Raw genomic sequence first — 27,018 nt, 5'->3', positions numbered from 1 at the left:
AAAAACTTACAGGCCTAGGTGTCAGTTAAATTTTTACCTTTAGTTTTTTGTTATGGTTTGGTTGTCCTGTTTGAATTAACTTACTAGGCCGACCTAATAACAAATCTTCAGTTCAAGAAAATCAAGAGTAGCTCTTTCTGCAGCTGTGTTGTGGACTCTGGGGATGGTGTTATTGTCAGGGCATGAGGTATGAGCGACTCGGACGATACCGACGCTCTCCTGCTTGTGCCACCAGATCTTTTTTACATCCACTCGGACTCTGAAGACAACTTTTTCTGTGATGTGTCGGAAGATCAGAATCCACAGTTTGAGAGAATGGTCGTCAATGATCTCATCCATCACGTCAGCGAACTGGAGAACAGGGTGCACGTGATAGAACACAAGGATAGCTTGAACCCGTACTGTTCAGACAGGAGCTTCTGTAGTCAGCAGTGGGATTGCTCTGCTGACGCAGCTCGCGGTTTGGGCGCGTTGCATTTGTCTGGATACAGCCGTGGGCATTGTGGGAGTTTTGAGAACGTAAGGAACTATAGTGCTGTTTGTCAATCCGCTCTCAACGTGTCTGCGACTCCCGTTAAAAAGAGACTGCCTTTGTCCCTCCCCTCCACCCCAAGTTTTGGCTGCTACGCTCTCCAACACCACGCATTAGACTGCTCCGTCCAGCCAAGCAACTCACTTGAACAACATCTTTTGCGGAACATTAAACCTAGTGAGGACGAAAGAAACATGTTTCAACCAACAATGCAAAATGCAAATGTACTGTCTTGGCCAGCAGTGGATAACGTAAGTTCTGCTGGTCTGAGTTCCATTCAGAAGACTGCAACGCCTCGAAAAACGAACCAGGAACAGGATTTGATGAGTGAAATTGATGAATTCCTCAACAGCGTTCAGAAAAAGCACCCGGAAAAAGTTCAAGAAAATGACTTCGGTATGAATGGGTTCGCTGGCCACCAGTTGCACAGGAACTCCGAGTCTGCATCTGTTTCATTCTCTGCGCAATCACAAGTATTGCCCAGCGCCAGACAACATGGACTAGATTCCGAGATCAAAGGACTAGCACTGTCAGATGTTGGCAGGCTTCTTGATGAGGTTGAAAGCACACAAAAAGAAATCATGCAGAAGCTGCACGACATAAACAAACCATTTCCAGAAAGAGCTCTGTCGCTGGAAACGTCGCTCAGCGCGAATGGACCTGTGCCAAAACTGGACGTAAGTGAAATTTCTACTCAAACACAAGGTAGGTTACTTACTAGTACTATTGCAGGAAAAGAAAATGGTATTACATCTCACCACATTGAAACAAGCCGTCAACAAACAGAATGGAGTGTGGACTTAACAGAAAATACATTGAACTCTAATAAAAATTCAGCACCTAATACATTGGGGTTGAACAGAGCTAGACGAAAGTTAGACCTAGGTGGGGAGTGTCCTGCCAGTTCAGGTGTTGCCACAGGGACCTCTGACGTTAGCGACGGGGCTGTGTTCGTGGACCCGACTAGCCACGCCACATTAGCGTCTTCCCTGAACAGTGTGGCTAGCAGCTCCCTTGTACCCTCGGCCCATGGCAACAGGACCGTCCCGGCCCAGCTCTCCTCGCACTCCGCACAGGAGCGAGCTGCTGCTGGCCCTTCGCTGGAACCTGGGCCTCCGTCGTCCGTCCCGGGACACGCGCAGAGACTGGGAGACACGAGCCAGGCTTTCTTCCCCAGCGATGGCATCAGCAACGATGCTTCGGGTAAGTTTATACAGCTCGCACAATTTTTTTTTTTCAAAGGTTGTCAGTATGAAATGACACCTCACTTAAGTTTATCTTAAAGGCGCCTGTTCCTAGTACAGCCCACCGTAAGTTTGAAATTTAATCATTCTCAGGTGGCTAAAGCATATGTTGATTACTTCAGCATACATCTAAGACTAGTCAGGTGGTCCAATACTGTTACAAGTGTTTCTAACAAACTGACGTCTTGTAAGCCTTACCTTACGTGTATTGAAGAAAATATTTTTGCTTATACTTAATTACAGTTAAAAATAATATTTACTTTTCATTGATTTTTTCATGTTCCTGTTTTATGAACATTGTCACCGTACAGTAGAATGCTGCCATGTTCACAAAATAACAATGCTTTAGCTGTATTTATGTTGTAAGTTCATAGCAAGCACAGAAATAAGTTTTTATCATGTTCAACTTAAAATAATATATGTCCATGTAAATGCCCTTAAATTACCTTAAAAAAATTCCTGTTTTCATATTTTGTTTTTAATGATGTTTAAAAATGATTTTTTCTCATAATGACCAGGAAAGTCCATTATTTTGAGAACTGATGAAAGGTTCAGGACAGGAAAGCACATCTTGGCTCCTTTCAGCATGGCTTTGCTGACAGGCAGTATCAGCATTGCTGCAAACTTGGAATTCTGAGTTTTGACGTACCTGCAAGAAACCACTGAACATATACATTACATACATGTCTTCATGCTAAAAGTAGACACATATATCGTTGTCTATAACTACACTCATTCTTATAATATAATTCAGATTTAAAGCTAAGTCCATTCAATTCAAAGCTATTCCAGATTTGATGCTTACTAATATTATTTGTAATTATTAATGGAGGGAATATAGTGAAAGACTTCCTTGGACAGTTGTCAAATAGAGGGCTACAATTCTATTGTGAGATTAGTTTTGTCATTATTGCTGTGCATGAGGTCGTTAAATTATTAAATATATTTTTGTATTAAAAAAATGTGTATGTTGCTTATGGTGAATTTTGTTTTTTTAAATATTTTAATTTGAACTTAATAGGTTACATTTTCTCACATGAACCCTTGAGTAAGATTGTGTACTAAAATAATTTTTTTAATAAGATGTACATATGTATTAGAAGTGCTGAGAATGTATTAATGTAATTTATTCTATGTACAGGTGACGACAGCAGGCAAGAGCCTCCGAAGCTTGATTATGAAAACAATCCTGTAACGAGGTTAGTGACATGGACAACCTTTACGTGATGTATTTTAAAAAAGTTTAACTCAAATACATTAGGTTGGTAAAGTGGTAAGCCTGTTTGCCATTCGCCAAGGTGTTAAGAGTTGGCATCCTGCCAAACTATTTAATTTTGTTTTTTTGCCAAACGGTAGACTTGACAGCCATAATTTCACAGTGCTACACCTCACCTCGTCTGTAAACTGCAGGTGTGTCCTTCAGTTACAGTAAAGCCTCAGCGTAATCAGACAATAGCGAGCGACATTGGCCAAATCTGTCGGTGCACCCCTGGTACTCTGTTGCCTCTTCTAGTCAATATTTTTATAAATTATATAATTAATGTTCTTAATTATTCTACGGGTCCTCTGTTTCCAAATAACCTTAAAAATGTACTGTTTCGTAACTTTTATACATGACTGTGACTTGCTTCACAGAGAAATTTTTTTTCTAAACTATGAAAAACCCACTATCATAGCTTGCTTCAGGAGATATTATTTGATTGATTTTGATTATAAACTTTTAAATAAATCATTTAAGAATCCCTGTTGTGTTAAAGATTTAGGTATCTGTCTTGATTCTAAATTGTACTTTAATAATCGTGTAGAATCCCTTTTATTGAATGGCTATAGAATTCATGTTCTCATTAAACATATTACATGTAATGCATCTAATTTAGGTTCCACTCTTCTTTATGTATTTGTAGTTAGGTCTCTGTAATCTAGAATAGTATTTTCAAAACAAATAGTGATAAATTGGATAAAATACAAAATAAATCCATAAAAATTGTAAACCAAAATGGAAATTTCAATAATGATGCTAATCTACACTCCCTTCTTGATATACTGTCACAGAAGAGAAATATTGAATGCATAATTTGTATGTAACAGCTATAATAATAACCTGAATTGTTATTATCTTGTTGAAACCACTGATGTTAAATTTACTACTTCTTTAGTCGTCAGGATCCTTTGCTATGGAGTACTTTAAGCAATACTAATGATATTGTATGTAGAATCATCAGTAACTTTAAACGTATGACCATTTTTATTCTTCTTCAGCAGCCTAGATAATAAAAAGTGTGGTGCTTGCCTGAATGTACAGCCTATCTGCATGCTAGGCTTTCCCGATGTGTAGTGACTGCCTGCCCGCTTGCAGTGGCTACTTTGTTGTTTGTGTAATTGTTTTTGTATGTATTGTAGCTGTCATGCCCACTGCTGAAGTTTCCCAACTGTTGGTGATCATGTTAAATGCTATAAATAAATCAATAAATAAAAATCAGTGATTGGTTGATTGTAGGTGTTCAGTCACAGTCAAGTCTGTAAAACATGCCAACGGCAGAGAAGGGTTAAAACTTTGAAAGGTCAGAGAAAATAGTCACTGAAGTTAAAACTTAAATCTGTAATGCTTTGTTAGCTTTTCCCTACATGACTATAAAATTCTCTAATTTAAAAACAATACTACCCATAGGTGTCAATAAAATAATTTTTCATTATGAGCATGGTTAGTGTTCCATAAATTAAAAATCTTATCATAGAACTTGCTTGATACAACTAAATCTTTTTTTATGAGCACATTTTGTTGATGATAGGGGGGGGGGGGGGTTATTATTAATTTCAAAAATTATGGTTAGTTCTTTGTTTTACGTCATGGAGAAGTAATGGAAATTTAATCGTTTAGTTCTGTAGCAATCATGTATTGTATTGTTAGCGATGTGACAGGTTGTTATACTTGTGTGCAGGGCCGGTGCAAGGTAAATTGGCGCCCTAGGCGAAAAATCTTAATCCCCCCCCCTCCCCCTCCGACCGGACACCCCAAAAAAAATTTCCCTTGCCTCAAAATACATCACGTAAGCCTAAGATTTTGTCAACAATCAAATGTAAGCAGGCTTGTGGTTTTTTTTTTACTTATTACTATTACAAATCATAAACAGGTCACCGTGGACTTTAAATAATTACTTATATCCAATATAAACATTCCAAACTGTGGTTCAAAAATCCATTTTCGTCTAGTTTCAATAATCATTAAACATATTGTATCAGCTGTTATGTGTCGTGCTGCGCCGCCCCCAGCTACTTGTTGCCTGGTTCGCCTGTACGGACGTGCCGGCCCTGACTGTGCAGTGCAGTTGCTGGACGTCTGACCCTCGACAGAGGTACAGGAGCGTGTTGTGGCTGGCCTGTGGGCAGGGTAGCGCCGGAGAGGGGCCACCTGCTGAGCCTGTCGGAGCTGTGGAGCGGGAGCGAGGGGCAGGGCCCGCGAGGAGACGGCACAGCCGACCCCGGGCGCCGGCTGGAGGAGGAGCACTACAGGCGCCAGGTAGCTCGCAGTTCACTCCACTAATACATACTTTTTTGACGTGACGTCTAATAAATCGATGAACGCCGGCTGCACGCACAAAAAAGTGTCCCGTTACGCACGTTGTCCCATTATGCCGTGTCCCGTTACGCTCATTGTACGCTTGCGCCGCATCTATCTCTCTTCCACTCGATTGGAACAACCATCGATTTGACTTTTTCGAGGCACATTAAACTTGAAACACTCCCATTCGTTTCCTACTTTTCCTATCATCGTCCTATCCTTAACAGAATAACACAGGTTGGAAGAAGTTAAATAAGAAACATGTATAAAAGTTATAGTTAAAATAATCTCTTCGTTAAAGTAATAAACATATTTGAATTAATGAGTGCAAATAAAAGTAAATTTATCATTTAAATTGTAGATTCCATTTCACTCCTTCTTTGTATCCATACAAAATATGATAATTCAATAAAAATGATTCAATTTTATTCATAAAAGTATGCAATCATTTCATCAATATTTTGTTATGACGTCACGTTAAACTATCGTCCGTAAACCGACTTTACAGACTACCAATTTTTTTATTTTGATGTCTCTACTGTGTCCTTTGTGCTTTACGATAAGTTCTACAAATCCAAACAAAGATTCATTGCTATCACTAATTAATAGACATCATATTTAACACTTCAAAACCAAAATCTTTCTGTACAAAATTTTAATATTGCTCTTTTTTTATCACTTTCAAAATATAATACTGTTGTACGACTTGCAAGGGGACGCACCACAACGCCGAACATACAATAACGCAGAATACCATAACGCCGAATGTCAAAATTGACCACAACGCCGACAGCTAGAAAACTGCTGTGTACCACAACGCCGAAATACATTAACGCTGAAAAATGTCATTGCAGGACTGCCACAAAGGTTACATTAGGTACGGTTAGCACACAAATTCATTCAGTTGTTTTTCATTTTGCTCCTGTGGCCCCCCTTCCCCGCAAAATCATTTTTCGGCATTGTGGTACACAGCAGTTTTCTAGCTGTCGGCGTTATGGTCAATTTTGAAATTCGGCGTTATGGTCTTGGGCGTTATTGTACGTTCGGCGTTGTGGTAACGACCCGTGTTGCAACAGTTTTATGTATGATGCCTACCACAGCCGTCGGTAGGCAAGTTACAATCTGGAACAGATAAAGAGTGAATATCGCAGTGGTGTGCCCGGTGCGGTGGTGTCCGCAGCACTGCGAGCAGCTGATCCGGCAGCTGCAGGGACGCCTGCTGGAGGAGCAGCAGCGGCTGGCGGTGGCGCTAGAGGTGGACCGCGCCAAGGACCGGGCCATCACGCGCCTGCGGGCGGGCTGGCGGCAGCTGGCGGCGCACTGGCGCGGGCTGGAGGAGCAGCTGCTTCGCGAGCGCGAGGCCCGGCAGCTCGACCTGGCCCGGGCCGAGCAGGTGGGCGCTCGCTCGCCGCCTCCCTCGGCACGGTCCCGCTTCCCCGCTCACGCGTTCCCTTCTCACCGCTCCTCGTCATCTCCTCGCACCCCGATGTTTACAATCATCTAGTGCTAATTCATCCTTCAGTCATTCGTCGTCCTAGCAGGACACGGTCGAGCCAGGGAAGGGGAGAGAAAGAATGTTGCAGGTTGAGGGAGTTAGGGGTGGTTGGTGACAGGGCCCCCCACATGGCCGGTGCTACCGTTGCTATTGCCACGGGGCCTGTGGGTCTAGGGGGGGCCCCGCGAAGGAAATAAAAAACTTAAAAAACAAAAATAGTAAGACAATATTTAAATAAATCATAGAAAAAAAAACAGTAAGGCCTAAATTTAGTTACCAATTAAATATTACGCCAGGGTAATATAATTCGGAATATGCTGTGCGTACAGAACGTGTCTGAATCTACGACTCTGAGTAACAAAACCACCACCATCCGACGTTACACCATGTTGACGGTGCACAACACTTACACTCGTTTATTTGCCGTTATTCAAAATAAATTTACGTTGACAATCGAAACAACTGACTTAAAACTAGTTTTAATGTGTTCTAAAAATAATTGTGAAAAGGTTTTAAAAAATATAGCTAAAACAATGTACACAAAGGAAATTTTTTTTTAAATCTCTTTTAGAAACAAAAAAAAGGGTGGGGGGGGCATCATGACTTCTAGCAACGGGACCCACAGAATGATGTGGGGGCCTTGTTGGTGAACATGCGACGAGAGCTCGCCCCAGGGGAGAGGTTGTGCGGTTCGTAGTCCGATGATAGCGATTAAGAAAGCTAACTAGTTCAAAGACTTTGTGCACCTTCAACTGGAAAGCCAATGCTGCCGTGAAAACAGCTGCTAAAGCATCAGATCAAACATGCGAAACTGTAATTCTTCCTCATCACAGAGAGAGAGTGTAACTTAACCTTGAACCTTGACTTGTAATGGTTTTCAAGCTTGATAATATGCCATGAGCGTAAGTCTTCTTGTACACTTAAAGTTATAGCAAACTTGTGTCACATAAATACCAGAATATTGTAGCTATTAGCGTTCGGTGGTAGAATATTACTATGTATCATATTTTCGCTTTATTTTTTAATAGGTCTGACATGAATAACAAGGACATTTTTTTTTCACATTGTTGTTATTCGTTTGTAAAATGAAAATAAATACTAATTATTTCAACATAAATTTTTAATAAATACTTTATAAACACTTTTTGAGCATATTTATATAGCGTGCTCATGCATCACATCCATAAGGCCTGTTCACAATTTGAAACTTTAATATTCTTTATTCTTATTTTATGCAGATGCAATGAACTTATACAATCAACTGAAAAAAATGAAATACATCTCATAATTCTGTAAAAGTAAACATAAGTAAAGTGTCTATCTTATGTATCGCTGTTAAGATTAATACAGTTTTTATGAAAGATAAAAACCTTAATTTATAAATTCACTCTGGTTTTACTTGTTTCCTAAGTATCTAACCGGATAGTTACTACTAACATTAATTTTATGATTTTTTATGAATCGTAAACAGAAATTGTATCTTACTGATGGGTGGAAAAGAGATGCAAAGCAACACAAAATAATGTTATTAGTATTGAAATTATATTGCGGCTTTTTTCTTCAAGGGTTTCTTAGAATTACTATCAGGTTTGCTCAGTAAACAATAGAATACTTGTCAGCAATGGCGTAGCCAGGATTTGTGTATGGGGGGTGTTAAGAAGCATAACTTCCCCCCCCCCCCTCCCTATTAAAGCGGGGGGTCAGGGGGGCCTCCCCCGGGAAAATGGAAAATTTGGATTTTAAGGTGTAAAATAGTGCTATTTTAGCAGTTTTCGGTACTTAAATTTTAAAAATATTGCAATGGTAAAATTTTTTATTAATTTTTAATATGAAATTTGTTTGAGTGATGAATAAGAAATTTAATTAAAGATTTGATGCCAGGGGGGGGGGGGGGTTGAACCCCTAAAACAACCCCCATGCTACGCCCCTGCTTGTCAGTTATTTTTCTTATTGTTAGATTTATTTTTTACACCTGCATAATGGCTCGGACATTAAATCCTAAAAAAAATCCAGGAAATTTCGCAGTGATCTGGAACAATAAAAAAAAAGGTAAATGTATCAGTATTGTTTGGTAGTAACGGGGGTTACGTTTTCCCTGGAGGATGCACCTCAGCGTGTGCTCTGTTCCGGGTGGTGTTCCCGGGGAATGGAACTGAGGTGCTGAGACGTGCGGGTCTTCCAGAGGGCGAAGCAGCTGGAGGGAGAGCTGTCGAGGACGCTGGGCCTGGCCGAGGACTACCGGGGGAAGAGCGAAGCGGCGAGCCGCGAGCGAGAGGAGGCCGCGAGCAGGCACCGGCGGGAGATGCGGGAGGCTGCCGCCAGAGTGCGGCAGGCGGAGGAGGCCTTGGAGGAGGCACGGGCCCGGGGGGAGGAGGCGGCGGAGCAGTTGCTCCGTGCGGAGCAGGAGGCTCGCAAGGTGTGGCATTGCCAGGGACGACATTGTGTGGTTTTTGTTTCTAGGACAATTTCATTATTGAAACAGGAGAGTTCAACGTTAATTTTTATTTTTGCTTACTGTCTTTATTCGTTAAAAAAAAAAAAAAAAAGGGTATTATTCAACAAATCGATGGCTTAGAATGAAAACCTCGTATCTCAATTTTTGGACGAAAATACGTTTTTTTTTTATGTTTTTGGCTGGAAAACCTCGTATCTCACAAAATGTTTGGCTGAAAGAAATAAAATGTGCATCCTACTGCTTTCTATCAGGAAAAAAAGAAACCACGTATATCGGTAGCACTCCACATTGTGGAGAAAACCTCGTATGTTCGGTATGAGATACAAGGTTTTCATTCCAAGCCATTGAAATATAAAACCGAAAACAATTTCTTAGTACTTATTTCACTAAAAAGGTCCTATTTTGATTAACACCTGATTCACATACACAGTAAATTAAAAATAAATCTGCAAATTTATTGTTGTGTGTTTTAAAAAAATTGGGTGCGTGTACTTTATGTACGCGCGTGAGAAGTTATACTTCTTTGGCATCATTAAAAAATAGTTTTTAATTGCATGCAAATAATTAATTACTATCAAATAATAAAAGGGTTGGAAAAAGATAGTCAACACAGTCAATGAAGTTCAGTTTAAATTTTAAAAATTAAGTAAATAAAATTTAGAGAATAATAAATATATATGACCATAATGCTATGGAAAAAGTTCTTTAATTATGGTTGAAACCATAATGTTATGGAAAAAGTACATTTTTCATAGAATGGTTTATAATTACATAGCAAAAAAATACCATGATTAAAAGTTAAAACATTAAGAAACATAGATAAACATTTAAAACAAAATAATATTTAGGCCGGCATATATTACAAAAGTTAATCAGGTTATTTAGGCCGGCATATATTACAAAAGTTAATCAGGTTAGGAAATTTTTACATTGAGTTTGTGTGGGTCCTTTAAATTATATGTAATTTTACATTACATACATGTTTTAAATCTTATATATAGTTAACAATAGCATGCGGTTGAAGTGATTACTCCTTGTACTTATTTGAACGTGTGATTTGATTGTATGTAGTACGTACAGTGAGTAACGGTGTTTTGTTTGTTGCATCTGTGGATGCCCGAAGGAGAAGCAAGCGAAGGAAGCCATCGCCGCAGAGATGGGGCAGTGTCGGGAGACGCTTGCCGATCTGGAGGCTGAACTGCTGGCTGCGAAAGAGGAGAAGGCATCGCTCCAGATGAAGCTCAAGGAGGAAAGGAACAGGACCGCTCTGCTGGACAAACAGAAGAAGGCCTTGCAAGCAGCACTGGAGGACCTCAAAAAGAGAGAGGTGGGTGAACGTACAGTCAAGTAACACCTGAATCCGGTTGTTGTGAAATAGGTACAAAGATATTTGAAGATATACCTCGAGCTTTATTACCTGCTGCGAGTATCATTATCAAATTACTAGACCTGTACAAATATCAGTTTGCTTTTAATCTAATACAAATACAATATTATTCTAATTTGAATAATAAGACTGATGATTAGATTCCTTTTGAAAGAAAAACAAAATTTTTTCACATCATGTAACAATATAGAGAGAAAGAAAAAGTAAATGTATAGTGTAATGGCTTCTGGGAAATTAGAAAAATAATACTTAAGTTAAAGGTTAGTTAGGTTAAGTTAGCTACAATAATTATACATAAAATTGACTTAGATATTTTAATTTTGAAAGACTGAATTTTGTGTTTCTAATTATGCAGCTAACCTAACTTAACCTGACCAACAAACATATAATTTCCATTCATGTCCGTCTTATTTTCCAGAACCTGTTACTCTGCATATTATGTAATCCAGTAAATTTTTATGAACAGCAAAATACTGTGAAATCCAATACATTTCACAAAAAAATTGAAATTTTTTAAATGCTGTATTCCCAAATTAGTGATTAAATTAACTCATATTTAAATATTTAAAACCTAGGTAGTCACACATTTTTTGCTGTTAACGAAAGCCAGGTAAATTGTATTTTAGTTCAGAAATTATACAAACACAATTTCTGCTACTTTCATCTGTTATTCAAAACCATTATTTTCCTCTTTTTTTCCAGTTGCATTTTAATTTTGATGCCCTTATTCAGTTTATACTTTATACACACACATTAAGTATAAATATAATTTATTGGAGATTATATGACTACATAATGTGAATTTTTATCTGTGAAGAGGTTTTTGCTTAATATTACGGACAAGATTATGTGGTTTTAATTTAGGCTAATTTCATTTTTAAAAACAGGATATTTTTGTGTTCTTGCTTTTATTTTTATGAATTATATTTTTTCATAATGAAACCATGTTACTAAACAAAAATGGCACTTAAATGATTTTGACTAATATATATTGCACTTTTACAATATAATAATTTTTAATTAATCATGTTCAACTATTCGGAACAATAAAAATAAATTGGCTAATATTTGTGTGTTGGGAAAAATGTACTGTCATAATGTAAAACTTGAGTTACTAATAACAAATGCAAGATAAAGAAAAAAGGTAAAAATTTTTCTAATACATGCATCTTGGTACTGCATAATTGCTTACAAAATTAGTTATATTTATTGAATATTAAAAGATTAGGTTTTAGTGATTTGAGTTAATTTAATACTTGGTTACAAATGCTTATCAACTTCATGATTTTAGTTGCATTTTGGTGCTTAATAGTGTGTTAACTTGCATTTCTGTGTTATCGCAATTCACAGTGATTTGAGTAAATTTAATATTTGGTTATAAACTCTGATTAACTTCATGATTTTTAGTAGGGATGGGTCAAATCCTATTTTTGGCCGAATCCGAATACTTAGTCAAATCCTTTAAGGATTTGTCGAATATCGAATTCGAATCCATGAAAAAAAATTATTAAAAAATTATTTTAAAAAAAAATTTTTTTATTCAAATTGTTTTCTAGTACAAATAAACCTAAAACATTGAGATTATTCCATTAAAAAAGGCATAAAACTAATACAAAGAACTTAATTGATGAAATATGGGCATGCGATGCTAGTTAATATTACCTAAAAATTAAAAAAAAAAAAAAAAAACCTACTTTAACACTACTCATGGGTTAATTTAAGTAATCTTAACGTCAGGTACTTAAGATAGTTACATTCAATGAGCACAGAAACCTAATTTAAAAACCATAATAATGGAACATGCCTGATGTACACTTAGTAGGCCTACTACAGGTAAAATATCTAACGATCAATTCCGCTATTTACGTTTTTTTCCCCCTCGTAACATAACCCCCAAATCGCTACAATTAACAGTCACCACCACAGATCATATCGCAAACATGGGAAAAAGTTTTGGTCCTGCCATTTTTCTCATTAAGATATACGCTATTTTTCTCCAGGATGTCAATAAAGTTGTTTTCCCATATCAAACGTTTTATGTATTTTACAAGTTGAAATTTATTATTAGTTTGAATACTACCACTTACTGATTTAATGTGGAAATGTTTTTAAAGATATTTTCAAACGTGTTGAATTATGTCGTTGCATCTTAGCATCATTCACGTTTGGTTACGTTGATTCCCGTATAGAGTGCGCGCACGTAGTGGGCTATCGATAAATCGCCGATGATTGAATGCCCCATGCGCGCTCTATCAAGTACTGAGTAAACTACCTATTTTTACGTTAGTATGTACTACGAAGATAATTTAGCGTTAATTCCATCTTTCGTCTTAGTTCCATTTTTCTGTTTTAATTTGAACGAAATGTGTTTTTGATGCACGGTTTGATTATAAAATGTGCGACTATCATCCCTTAAAACACATACTTCACGTTTTTCCCGCATTGCTGGCGCCGGCCCTGACCTTGACACAGTTGTCTCGCCGCGCCGCGTCATTTCAAAACATTCTTCGAGCGGCAAAGATGTAGGTTTGCGGTTATACTGCGATCTCCACTTTCAGTTTTGGATATTTTGATAAAAATCATCGCATTATATTTAGGTAAATACGGTTGTATCTACGGACATATTTCTCTTGTTCTTGGCTGAATGTTTACTAATGTGTGTGGTTTTCGCCAATAGGTTACTTGAATCCTCGCAGATTCGCCGAATCTTCGCAGATTCGTCGAATCCCTTGGATTCGAGGGATTCGACGAATCCTGGATTCGACCGGCCCATCCCTAATTTTTAGTTGCAATGTAGTGCTTAATGGTGTGTTAACTTGCATTTCGGGTGTTGTCGCGACTCGCGGTGTACTCGCAGTGTGCGTGTGTGTGTTGCCTGCAGAAGGCCGGGCGGGAGGAAGCGCGGGCGGCGGCGGAGGAGAGGCTGGAGGAGCGGCTGGAGCGGGCCAGGCGGGAGCTGCGGGACCACTACCAGCGGCAGGTGGAGGGGGTGGTGGCCGGGAAGATGCAGGAGTTCCAGGCCCAGCTGGACGCGGCCGAGGCCTCCATGCGCGCCGAGCTGCAGCAGCGTGAGAGCGCCGTCACCCGGCTCGCCGCCCGGCAGATCAAGAGCATCGCCGAGAAGTGCGTGGCCCCTTCTCCCCGCTGCTGTGCCCCTTGGATGGGCAGCCCTGCAGGATTTCCTGACAGTGGTTAATTTAGGTTAGGTTAGGTTAGGTTAGGTTAGGTTAGGTCACTTTACAAACTAACCACTGTCAGAAAAATCCTGAAGGGCTGCCCATCCAAGGGGCAACAATTCAGACAACCTTTAAAAAACACTACTGTTAGAAAAATCCTGATGGGCTGCCCTTCCAATGGGCAACAATTCAGTCGCCCCCTTCTCCCCGCACTTTCATTCCGCGGAATTTTTGGAATTTGAAATCGTAATAAACCTGGCTGCGTAATTTAATATTATAATAAAAATAAACTGTAATCACTGGCCACCAGTTCTAAGAATCAAAACTTCTTTTCTTTACATCACTACGCTCAGTTATATAAAAACCTCAATGTCACAGACCAGGGGCGCAACAACTAAATTTCCAAAGTTGGGGGCAATATACCTTTTTATATTTATAAAGAATCATCAATCCCCCCCTGTTGAAGCGTCCTCCCCCGGAAAAATTTGTATTTCAAGGTGGAAAATGGTGCTATTTAAGCAGTTTTATTATCTAAAAATTGATTACACAGCACTTTCTTTGCCCCCGTTTGCCCCCACTTCAAGGTTTCAGAGGGGGGGGCAAAATACCCTTGCCCCCCCCCCCCCCCCCCCCGTTTTTGCGCCCCTGTCACAGACACTCTTGGTCAAGCAAAATTAGTCTGAATAAACAAATCATCAATACAATATAAATAAAACCAAATTTTGAAAATTTTGAATCTCTTTTAAATTTTAAATTTTCTGTAGTTATAACATTGGTGCACGATAGTTAGAATCACGCATCTCTGGTAGAAAAATAGTGTTGTGTTAGTGAAATGTTCTCAGTTAACTTGTATCCTACTGTGAAGATAGAAGATAAGTAACATAAATCGACCTAACACTGTTTTTTTAATAATACGGTACACACTGTTGTTACAAACTCATTTATTACGGCCTTCTTTTTATTGCGACCTCCTTTTAAAAAAATTTGTGAAAAATATGTGTTAAAAAATTGAAAATTTGAAGTAAATTGCCTGAAAAGTTAAGGATAGTTCCAAGTTTCGATTTAGCACATGTATTTGTCAATAAATAAATGTTTTAAACTATTGGAAAGTTTTTTTTTTATGCTGATTATGAAATGCTACATCATGAACAGGAACAGAACATCAGACCCATGAAAGTGCAGTGCGAATGGGTGAGGAAATACAGCGAAATGTCTAGTCCGGAATTCTATGGTTCGGCACAGCCTGCGACACGGCACCAATCGAGCTGCCGACATTCCGGTTGCTGATTTTGGCAGCCAGGAGACATTACTATGCTGCCGGCACAGCTAGTTCACTTAGAGGTTACCATTACCGTCAGTTCTCTTTTCGAACTGTGTATAATGGTTTTTAGGGCTACATTTCACAGGAACACGTTCGGAATTCCCGTTGAAATACGTCAGTGTTTGAAAATGGCGTAGCCGTGGTCCCGAGCTGGCAGGATTTAAGACCTTTACACTGTGATTGAGGTCACGCGCCCACCGGTTGCGAGACCTGTTTGTTGAGAGAGAGCTGGCCAGGGTCTCCACAGTTAGTACTTTCGTACTAGATCTAGTACTTTTATAACTTTTATGGTTTAGTACAGATCTAGTACTCTTTTTCTTTAATATAATAATATTATTACAGTAACTCCAATATGTTTTATTATTAAGCGTAATTATTTTTAAAAAAAACTATGGAATGTGTGTGTGTGTGTTTGGTGTGATGTATTTAAGTTCGAGCATTGCAATGTCATAAACTTCCTGAATTGTTAAAAACCATAACAAATTATAACTAGTACTTTTTTCTCGCCTAAGTTGGTACGAAATATTTTTTCCCTTGTGGACGCCCTGAGAGCCCGCGTGTGTGTCCCAGGCACGAGGAGGAGACGCGGCTCTTGGGGGAGAAGCACCGGGAGGAGCAGCAGATGCTGCGACTGCAGCTGGCGCAGAGCACGCAGCTGGCGCGAGATCTGGAAGCCGAGCTAGCCCTGCTGCAGAGCCAGCGCGCGCAGCTGGCCCGGCGTCTGCACGGCATCATGGAGGTGCAGTGGAGGGAGTCCCTGCGCGTTATCACCGGCGCCAGCCCCGCCGTGCCCCCAGCCGTGAGTTGACACGGCGGGCAGTTCCCGGCAGCTTACTGAGCCTATGTCGTCGCTTTTTCACAAGTCCAGCAGAACACCTACCACATCTCGGGGGAAGAAGACTTCGGCAGGATCCATAACACAGTTTTTTTTGGCTGGATGGCTGGTCACTAAAGGTTTCAGCTCGATCGTTGCATGACTCCTGCACCCGGACATTAAATGGACGGTCTCCGGGTAAAAGGGTAACAAGTCAAGAATTCACTTTTTGCAGGAGAAACAAAAAAAACTCTTAGATAAAAATTTAATTCAAATACTTAAAATATTTCTTGCATTATTCTTTTATTTACCAACCAACATAGTCGCCAATGATTAAAAATGCATTACATATTCTAAGTATACTTAAGAGTTTATTGCTGGAATAAACTAAAAATCACCAAAATGTGACTTGTTACCTTTTACCCGGAGACCGTCAAAATTATCTGCCCTTAAAATATCATTTAGTTTCTGCCGAAACTGCAAAAAACCTGTCGGCACAGCACTCGGAACGATGACTTGACTGTACAGCGTTAACTGCCTCTTACAGAGGTGGAAACAAAGGAATGAAGCGTCACGCCACCCCCACAGCATGGTCCATCCTGACTGGCTGCCAAAACGGCACCCAGCAAACATTCTGTTCCCATTGCTGCGCTGTCGTGTGCCTACGCGAGAGGGTTTTCCCAATCACTCACTAACTTGTAGACAAGAAAAATACTTTCTGGCGCCGGGGTGTTTTTTTTCTTCTTCTAGAATTTTGAAGTACAGTAAATCAGGAATTGTCCAATTAATTAATACACACGCTAATTGAACTAGGCAAACAAGTTTAATTCATTCTTATAAAGTTATTGACCTTGCCATAAAAAAAAAATTTACTGTGAGGCCTCTGAGTTTCAACAAATGGATTAAAGAGTTTGACTGCAAGATAAAAGTTTTTATAATTAAGAGACTGGCAGTCACAAATAACAGTAACTCATCTGCTGGTGATGTGGACGTGCGTTAAATTAAATTCAAGTCAGTTCTTTAAATTTGACTGGTGGAACATCACCGCACCTAGATTGTGTGGGTGTGATGGAGTGTATACTCACGTTTTCACCTCGTACACTCGTGGTGGCCATCAAGTAGAGTGGATCCACACACAGTGATCTGGTTCATTCAACTCGCCCCGCTTCTGCTCTTGGCTCTGAAACTCGCCCAGGCTTGCTTAAACGAGTTTAGAAAAATTATATGCAACATTTAAAATTAAATAACTTTGTTAAATAGTTATTTATGATGAAATTTTAAAGTTATGGATTAAATAAAAAGTAAAAGTAAACGTACTATAATTTGTGAGCATGTCAAAAAGTGAAATTTTAACTACACTTGAAGGTTTATGTTACAGGTTGAGTTTAAGTTCGATATTGTCTTACTGTCACATATTTCCGTACTTAAATTTGATAGCATCTTATATTCTAGAGCCTTTTAAACTGAAGGATTTGTTTTTGAGTCCATTCTATATCACTAGAGGAATATATGATACTTATCATTTAAGAATTGAAATTACATAATAGTTTAAATAGTACTCAGTTACCTTGGAGAAGAATACCATTTCCTCCCCCCCCCCCCTACCATTTTATAATATTTTCATATAAATTTAATGAATTTTTAAAGCTATTGAAACATTTATTTAACGTTAAAAATTTTTCTTTTGTTGACTTTCAGTAAAGTAATTTATTATTGAAATAGGAAAAAAAAACACGTTTAGAATTTTTTTGCTGTGGATCCACTACGGGATATTCGCGTAACTCTGGGCATCTTTTAGCTGCGTGTGAAACACGTTCAGAATTTTTTTGCTGTGGATCCACTATGGAATATTCGCATAACTCTGGGCATCTGTTAGCTGCGTGTGAAACACGTTCAGAATATTTTTGCTGTGGCTCCACTACGGGATATTCGCATAACTCTGGGCATCTGTTAGCTGCGTGTGAAACATGTTCAGAATTTTTTTGCTGTGGATCCACTACGGAATATTGGCATAACTCTGGGCGTCTGTTAGCTGCGTGTGAAATACGTTCAGAATTTTTTGCTGTGTATCCACTACGGGATATTCGCATAACTCTGGACATGTGTGTGTGTGGTGCAGACTCCGAGGCCTGGGGAGCCGGCGCGGGGGGATCCCTCCCTCGCGCAGGGCGGCAGCTGCGCAGCTGGCACGGACCAGGACGGCCGTGCCACGGCGGCACAGCCGCAGCAGCCGGCCGGCGTCCAGCGGGCCGACGGAGGGGACGAGCTGAGGAAGTACATCGCGATGGTGAGGCAACGCTGCAGCGCGGGTACTGCGAGAAGGTCTCCGACCGGGAACATTCGGGACCGCGGCAGTCAGTTCTGCTAGCGATTTTTTCCCCCGGGTTGCAGAACGTCAGCTGAATTCAAACAGGAATGCCAGATGTGAAATTCGACTTGCCAGAAAACACGAAGCATTGCACTGAAATGAAAAATCGACGGCGACCGTCAACCCTTAAGCGAATTAAAATTGCTACCCGTAAAAAAAATCCACTCTATAAATGCTATTGTTGTCAATTGAGAGAGAAATTTTACAGGAATGTGGCTGTGTGTCTGTAAAGACACGGAGAAAATAGAATCTGAAGCACCATGAAGTTGAAGGCAAATTGTTGGGATAGTTTAAGCAAATTCAGGCTTCGAGTTTACCCACCCATCTCTGGTTTTAACATGATATTTGTTTACATAGCCTGGTAATGCCATTGATAAATTTTGTGCTTAATTTTTTTTTTTCCCTTTGATAACAGGGTTCTACTCGATATATAAAAACTGCCACGGCCTATAGTAAGAAATTGTCACAGCATTTGTCTGGAGTGGTTTCAAGAAACAAAATAAATAACTCTCCTCAAGATGTTTGTAATATATGTTATTGTTGTTAAGACTTGAGTTTTTATAATATATTTTAGATGCACAATTTTTTATTTTACATATTTTGGTACCCACAAACTTAGACCAGAATCCATGTCAATAAATGACAGGAAACAACTTCACACTAGAAATATTCATTTCATGTTGGCTTGCTTTATCCATTGGGTATACTGCTACATAGACATCACGTTGGTGCGGATTCAGTTGCCTGCACTGTTGTTTGTTCGTAGCTACTGGACTGCAAACCAGGGAACCCAGTGGGAGACGTGTCCGTCATACCAACTTCAGAGTGTGGTCACATACCAGCCAGGACTCAGCAGGAATATTTGGTGAGATCCCAAGTGCACCATAGTTTGTATATTGTGATACACCCAGACCTTTTGACATTTTACTTGAAATTTCCAACTATTAAATCAACATGCAAGTAACGAATTAAAGATGACTGTACTATGTTTATTTCAAAATATAAATACTGAATAGTATATTTTTTCCCCCCAAACATTTTACTTGACTTGATGTGGCAAACTCTTTATCACATTTATTTTCCTGGTCTACCTTCACTCAAGACACCAGTGCAAAAATAATTTTCATATTTTGCATCATCATCATCAGTCTGTCCTATGGTTAAGTAATCATTTAAGTATGTACCATGTGGCAAAGTGCATGCACAGTGTAAAAAATATTTTCTGGCATAGTATGAGATGAAAATTTTAACACAATTTGTGGATTTTAAAACTAGTATTAATACAATAATTGTAGTAAACCTTTATAATTTGAAAGTTAGTTTTTGTAAATATATTTGCAGCCATAGTGAAATTATGACTGAATAGCAGCAGAAATGATTTATCAAACTATCAGGAAGTGCCCGAAAATGAGTGGTTAGTAATTTTTAAGGTTGGTGTGCTTGGTTTTATAGTACAAAATAAGTTTATGTTGGTTTATATGAGATTGTGAATCTTGTAACTTTTAGTTCCTATTTTGATTTCCTACGTGAGCATTATTATAACCTTGTACATTTTGGAGGATTTATTGATTTATCGAGATGGTATTTTACTTAAAAATTCTGTCCAAAATGAAACCCATAAATTAAGAGTTTCATTGATCAAGGTAATTCTACTTTTGTAGTAATGTTTGCATGATAATTATAATAACTGTCTTGGAAATTTCAGATAATATTTTAAATAATATCTTGTCAATGATAGTTAATAAATTAATCATATGTGGAGAAATCTCACTTTAACTACACACACACAAGCACACAAAAAGTAAACCTGTTGGAAACAAATTCAAACAATATTTTGTTTTCAAGGTTGATGTGACAATTTTTTTTTATTAATCGTTCACGTGATTTTTCAATCACTGTTAAAGCAAGACAGTAGTAAAAAAAAAATTTTAATACTTGTTGCATGTTTAAAATGTCGCTTATGGTTCATGTTTTTATTATGTAGTTCCATTAAAAAAATCAAAAAAGGGCATTTATATCACCCAAATGACTTAACCTCAACATTGAATGATAGTTTTCAATGTCAAATATTCGTTCTTTCGAAGTGTGAGTATTCAAAGTCAAATCAAATGTAAATAGTTTATTATTTGTATTGCTTTTTGAATATGTTTGCACAGGTCTAACAAAAATATATGAAAAAGGGGAGAGGAAATAAATGGAGGGGATTATGGTTTAATTATTTACAAAACTTTGATGAGGATTCATATCACGAAAACTTTAAAGAAAATTTAATGATAAATTTTCCAACTTAATACATTAAGCTGCAATTGCAAATCTGTGGAAATTAATTATTATTATTAATCTATCAAGTCTCATACAAATTTTTGCAACATCACTCACTATCTTACTTCCTTACTTAAAAAGTCTTTCATTCCAAAAATTTTTTGTTTTTATCTACCGTGACACAAGGTCAGTGGTTATTTGTACATATAAATACAAGCTACACTTAAAGTAATAGTTATTCGTACATATAAACACCAGCTACACTTTGGCAGTCATGCAGTGCTCGGGTTGCGTATTCGAGCCTCCACTTAATTGCTGTGGATAGCCACGATGTCAGATGAACATACTGAGAAAAACTGAGTCAAAAATATTGTTAACCCTTTTCTCCAAAAACTTCACGTCCGATTTCAAAAAAAATTAGCACTATTCGATTCAGCGTCCTCGAATTACCCTTATATCAAGTTTTCAGGTCTGCTGGTAAAAAGTGCTTACTTTGCCTCTTGTTGACTGGCCTATGAGCTTCTTTTAATGTGTTCTACTATGTTTTCTACAGTTCACAGGGATTAAAGCTGCAACAATAACACGAACAGTACCAAAGTTTACAGAGGTAAAATGTTAGGTTAGGTACGGCAATTTAATAAATAACTTCTTTTTTTTTGGGGAGGGGGGGGGGGGTAGGGTAGGAGATAGGTTACGTTAGGTTAGGTTATCATAGCTAAAATGAAATATTGGTTCGGTTAGTGTTGTTAAAAACACTTCATGGCTGTAGATTGTTTACGTCCATGCATTTTGGAGTTAATTCACGCAAGCACATGATGTGGAAGTCGCACCGCTTGTGTCCCAGGGAGCAGGGCTCTCGGACCAGGACCGCCGCCTGGTGCAAGGTTACACAGCTCGCCCCGACCCAGCAGACTCCAGCAGAGACAGCCAGGCCGGGAAGCCACCCTGGAAGTGACCTTGAGATCAGAACAACAGTAATAAGCACACGTGTAATGTCGCGAACAATCTCTCAGAACTCGTATTTATTAACTCGGGCACGTATCGTGTTCCTATATTTTTTAATATCAGTGTCGTGAATGTGCATGCAGAATATGGCTGTCATATTTGTATCAAGAATTTTTATGGGAAAAATAAATTGAGAACCCGTTTTGTGTAGTCATTTTTTTTTTCCAGACAGTCCCCTTGAATAAATGTAGCCGGAATGGAAACTGTGCAAGGAACAAACAAAAAAAGAACAATTGCACGTGTCAGTTAAGTTAAAATTTTACTAAGTTTCAAGGAGTGGTCTAATTGATGCCATAGACCTACGTGCAATATGGCGAGCTTGCAATATTTTGAAACAAGTAAACGTCTATCCGTCACAAACCTACCTGGAACTCGTTCCTCAAAGTCTGCCCTCGGCGGGATGGTGCTAGCTCTCGGAGAGGGACCTGCAGGGACGTGGCTAGTCCGGTGACTTCTGGTAGAACCTGGATCCTCGGTCTGCACACTCGTCCATGTAGACTCGGGACACCGTTCTGAAACCTCGGTCAGGACCTTCGGCGCCGTTGTCTTTAACTGCTTCCAGTAGTCATACATCAGTGACCATCCGTAGTTTCTCGTGACGTGGAACTATGTCGATTACCCATGTTAATTTTCAAGTGAGAAAACATTCCAGCTGTTCTAATATCAATTTCCAACATACGATGATGTATAAATTGTTGGTTAGCATATTATTTTTCTCAGATACGCTTTGCTTCCTTAATCAATTAATTAATACAGTTAGGTACCCCAAGTACTGGTTATATAACCTATACTAATAATGTAACTGTCTGAGGCAAAAAGTCTCTGCAGTGAATGAAATTGTAAAAATAACTATAGGAAATGGCTATTTACATTACTAAAAAAAATATGGTTTTTAAAAAAATTTTCTGTTCACGAGCATTAATTGTAAAATACTTTTTGAATCATGAAGATTTTTTTTTGTTAAGGTATGTTTTGCAAGGAGCGTCTCTAGCGATGATCGCTCAGCGATCATCGCGAGCAACCGGTCAGATGGTGTTTACATACGTTTGTGTTGCCATGAGCGTCGATCGCGGGCCCGATTCAGTCGCTGGTCCCGAGGCAAATATAATCGCAGTCGCGAGCGATTATTCAAGGACGGTACGCTGCTCATTGTCTTCAGTCAACAGAACATTACCGAATGCAAGTTTATTTTAGTATTATTTGGAAAATAATTAAAACGCAAATACTTTTATCAAACAAAACAATAATACTAATTTGTTTTTAACATTCTTACTATTTTTCTTCACATTTAACTCACTGAAATTAACATTTCTCTCATTTCGTTGTCAAACCTTCGTAAACGTACAATTATTGTCCCAATTAATTCTGTAACAATTTATTTTTGACTGCAGGAGTTTCTCGAACATAAATTACAACAATGTTGACAATGTCACTGAAAAATCTGATGACATGGACACCACGATCCAAACCTCGGAAACACGTTCGATAGAAAACTCAGTTCCTTTACAAGTTCCCAATCAACAGGAAACCAAGATTACATACGATCAACCAACAATCATCCCTAAGAAAACAAACTATAGAGATAAAATTTTGGTAAGCATGGAAAAAAGAACAGAAGAGAGAAATGCCTTGATCAAAAACTTGTTTAAAGAAGATGAAGACGATGACATCGACTTATTTTTCAAGAGCATTGCAAAGTCAGTGAAAAAATTGCAGCCAGACTTACAACAGCGTGCAAAGCTCCAAACATGAAACATAGTGAACTTGAAATGCAGATGTGAAATTTATCTTCAGGAGTGGCTCCATCACTGGCAAAAGATCCTCCATTTTCTATTTCTTCTCATGCTACGTCTTCACGCAGAAATTCCTATGAAACTTTTTTACCATCTCCTTATCCAATGGAGAAGAATCAAACTCATATTTATTCTTCATTTGTTGACTGTGGTTTTACTACATAACCAATTTATTCACCGCAACCTGCCGCCAAACCTGCAAATGTTTCAACTTCCAGTTCTCATGATACAGAATACCAGCCGCCTTTCCAGAACATTAATAATAATTAGCTCTTTTGTAACGAATGTTTTCAACTAGTCCATTGAATAGATATTTAGTATTACTTTTTCATCTCCTTTAGTGAGTATTTTAGATTATTTTAAAAAATGATTTGATTTGTATAATTCATTTATCCTCAATAAATTACTTTTGAATAACTTTAAAACAGAAGACTGGAAAAAACCTCAAACATTTCAATAGACTTATTTAATATCAAGGCGATTTATTTGTGAAATTATAAATTAATCCACATTACAATTAAGGTTCGGAAAGAATTTTAGCAGAAATGTTTTTATTTCATTACAATATTCCTAGGAAGTCACAGATGTTTTTTTTCTTAAATCAACTGTTCAGTGATATTTTTTTCTTACCTTAGTGTGATGGCAAGTTTCTTATTAGGTGAGACAGGGTATTGACTTACGTTGCAAGCTAGCTTCTGGATGTCATCTTTTATCAAACTAAGCAGAAAATCGAACTGAGATATTGAAACCCTGAAAAATTCAGAAAATTTCTTGTCATCTACACGAAGATGATTTGCTATCAATGTCTAAAAGAATCCCTCTTCATTTCTAGCTTTAAATAACTGATGTTTCTCAAATCTTGGTTTTGCGCAGGATTGAAGCAATTCTTCATCAAACATTTCCTCAACCAAGAGGTACTTAATTAACGCCTTCTTTCTCTTACTCAAACTCATTTCAGGCTACCTCAAAATGCACAGCAAACTCAAACAAACCACCCTTGCACAACTCTGCGAACATTTGGCCGGAAAACACGTGCGAAAAGACGCTTTAAGGAAAACACATCACAGGCGATGATAGCTGAGCGATCATCGCTCAGCGATCATCGCTAGAAACGCTCCTTGCAAAACGTACCTTTAGAAAGGCCTTTGGCTAACTTAAAACCTAGGCTATGTATAATTACATAATTATACCCCCAAGGTAGTGAAAGAGGGTAAATATGGTTTTTAGATATGATAATCAAGCATAATAAAATTTATTGGATACCAATAATTAACATACAAAAACTACCAACCACAATTTTACCATTTTGCGAAATTCCACTCCTGAAGGTTGAAAAAGAGGTAAATAAAGTTTGAAGATAATTAGATCTCCAAAGCTAACGCAACATAACAAAAAATACTATGGACTAATAATAAAAACACAAAAAATTACCAACCACAATTTTACCATTTTGCAAAACCAGCAGAAAATTTACGAGAAAATCACATTTCTCAACCCCAGATAAGTCAAAACTACACAGCGTTTCACATTCAAACTTCATTGACCATATCCATTGAGCGGGTTCTGTTTTATATTTAAAGCTAGAGCTCGTAAAAAATTTGTTTTGTTATGAGTTCCAGTCCTGTTGTCAGTGAAATACTGCACAATCACAGAACAACTGATGAAATTGACACAAAAATTCTTATTTTGTATAGCAGTTATTACCAATATAAGGAACTCTTCTTTTCCCTAACCTAACAGCTAGATAATTTGTAAGGAATAATATGTAGCTATGTAACATAAATACTATTGTAAAAGGGACATTGACCTAACCTACAAGGTAAAACAGGACCTTGCACAAAAATTATTTGATAAAGTTTAACATCCTATTAATTTGTATAACAAAAATTTTTTTTAACCCTTTTATGAGAAGGGAATTTTGAACTCTATTTGTTTTCACACACTCCAACATACTATAAAATCATTACCAACATCAGAGGTCTCACAATAAATAGGTTTTCCACAAATACAGAGGCAGATTATTGGTTAAAATGGCCAATAAGCAGTTAATTTTAATATTCTTCTTGAGAAAACTGAGTTAAATTGCATGAAGGATCACAAATTTAAATTAAAATGATGGGGAAACTTATGAAAATTAAATCTCTTAAACTTGGATGGTTGAACTGTCCAAATTCAGTAAAAAAAATACCATTTAACTAAGTCGATTCAAGTCTTGAAAAGGCATACGGAAATTAAAGTTTCTTTACTTTCGTGACTCGTAGACACACTGTTTTCTGATCAGTGAATTACATATGTCAGTAAACCTTACTTTAAGAACACTGCGTGAATTGGCAATAAATGTAAAAAGCAAGAATGTAAATACAAGAGACAAGCATATGAGGTTTCACTGTTTAATTTTTGGAAAATAATGGTTTGTGATTTTATACTCATTGGCCTTTGCTCATGTCAAATATGTGTTGAGTTTTAAGAAAAATAGTGTTCCTTCTCATCACATCAAATACAAGAAGCTCAATTTGGCTTGAGTTCCAACTCTTTATCCATTTATAGGAATTAACTTGTACAAAAAATCCACACAAAAGCCTATGGTAGAACTACAATTCTTAAAGTCATATACATCAAAATTTTAAAGATTTACTTATACATCTGCATTCCAGCAGTTTGCTAAATGATCACCCAATGACTGTTACTTTAATGGGAGTACTATAAACTCACTTATAGTGTTGAAATAAAAAAAAAAGAAGACATAAAATCAAATAATAGCTTCTACAAACCAAAACAAAAATTGTAGGAGAAAATCAACACATTATAAATAGTATATCCACAACATTCTGTTTGTGTGAATATAAATTTATTTACATTTTTAAGCCAAAACAGGACTAAAAACACTTCCTTCAAAACTTCAGATGCAAAAGTAAAAGTAATTTAGTTCCCAAAATTGACACAGCACTTCACAAAGTTTTTTCAAAGCAAAGGCTTGTTCCGAACTACATATCTCACTTTTCATTTATAATACTGTACTGTACCACATTCTGAAAATGGCTTAAAATGCTTTGTTTCATTTGTTACTGTATACACATAAATACACATTCATGAAGAACTATGTTCATATAAAAATGCTTTTCTTTACAATCCAGCAATCCAAATCTATTATACTAATATACATGTAATAAATATAATATTCACAGCTGCACAGTAATGTAAATTCTTTTTCTTTTCAAACTTCTAAAGATAACATTTAAAAGTCAATATGAAGACTAAGGTAACAAATATTCAACACATAACTTTGTAATTATAAATAGATTCTTTTTACTTCTTTTCCACTGAATTAAATCAACATCTAATAAAGACTACAAGATACAATTTCTGACAAACATTTACAATATAGGACTTCAATAATAAACACCATAAAAATTTTTATTCACAAAATTTGCAAGCAATTTACAGTGATTGGAAGAAATAAATTAAACTATGTATGTATCTGTCCTTAATGGTTGATTTTTCAAAAGCACTGATTGCTGTCAAGCTATCAACATAAGAAACTACACACAGAATTACACAGAACATAGGTAAATATGACATGCCTTTATTTTCTGAAAAGCATACGTGT

The 27,018-nt window shown here is 37.7% G+C and overlaps 1 protein-coding gene across 2 annotated transcripts; it reads left to right on the top strand.

The window, feature by feature from the left end:
• LOC134543093 (uncharacterized) lies at positions 1 to 21,761 on the top strand. 2 transcript variants are annotated; one of them, XM_063387880.1, is made up of 11 exons: positions 1 to 1,735; positions 2,918 to 2,975; positions 5,164 to 5,293; positions 6,516 to 6,728; positions 9,013 to 9,246; positions 10,409 to 10,612; positions 13,557 to 13,795; positions 15,740 to 15,968; positions 18,103 to 18,270; positions 19,118 to 19,216; positions 21,458 to 21,761. In XM_063387880.1, exons 1-11 carry the CDS (start codon positions 190 to 192, stop codon positions 21,566 to 21,568), a joined length of 3,231 nt encoding a protein of 1,076 aa, XP_063243950.1. In that variant the 5' UTR covers positions 1 to 189; the 3' UTR covers positions 21,569 to 21,761. The 2 variants fall into 2 exon arrangements, with proteins under 2 accessions (XP_063243950.1, XP_063243949.1); XM_063387879.1 differs by having other exon boundaries at positions 13,554 to 13,795.
• Positions 21,762 to 27,018: the final 5,257 nt, after the last annotated feature.

This window comes from Bacillus rossius (genome assembly GCF_032445375.1).
Source record: "Bacillus rossius redtenbacheri isolate Brsri chromosome 9 unlocalized genomic scaffold, Brsri_v3 Brsri_v3_scf9_2, whole genome shotgun sequence".
In the NCBI taxonomy this organism is placed as follows: Eukaryota; Metazoa; Arthropoda; class Insecta; order Phasmatodea; family Bacillidae; genus Bacillus; species Bacillus rossius.
Note: the sequence above shows the minus strand (reverse complement) of the source record. Positions and strands in the feature narration are given on the sequence as shown.

Coding starts and splice junctions, on each gene's coding strand:
- LOC134543093 (XM_063387879.1), top strand. CDS start 190: ATGAGCGACTCGGACGATACCGACGCTCTCCTGCTTGTGCCACCAGAT. Junction 10,613..13,553: donor AGGACCTCAAAAAGAGAGAG/GTGGGTGAACGT, acceptor TGTTGCCTGCAG/AAGGCCGGGCGGGAGGAAGC. Junction 15,969..18,102: donor GCCCCGCCGTGCCCCCAGCC/GTGAGTTGACAC, acceptor TGTGTGGTGCAG/ACTCCGAGGCCTGGGGAGCC.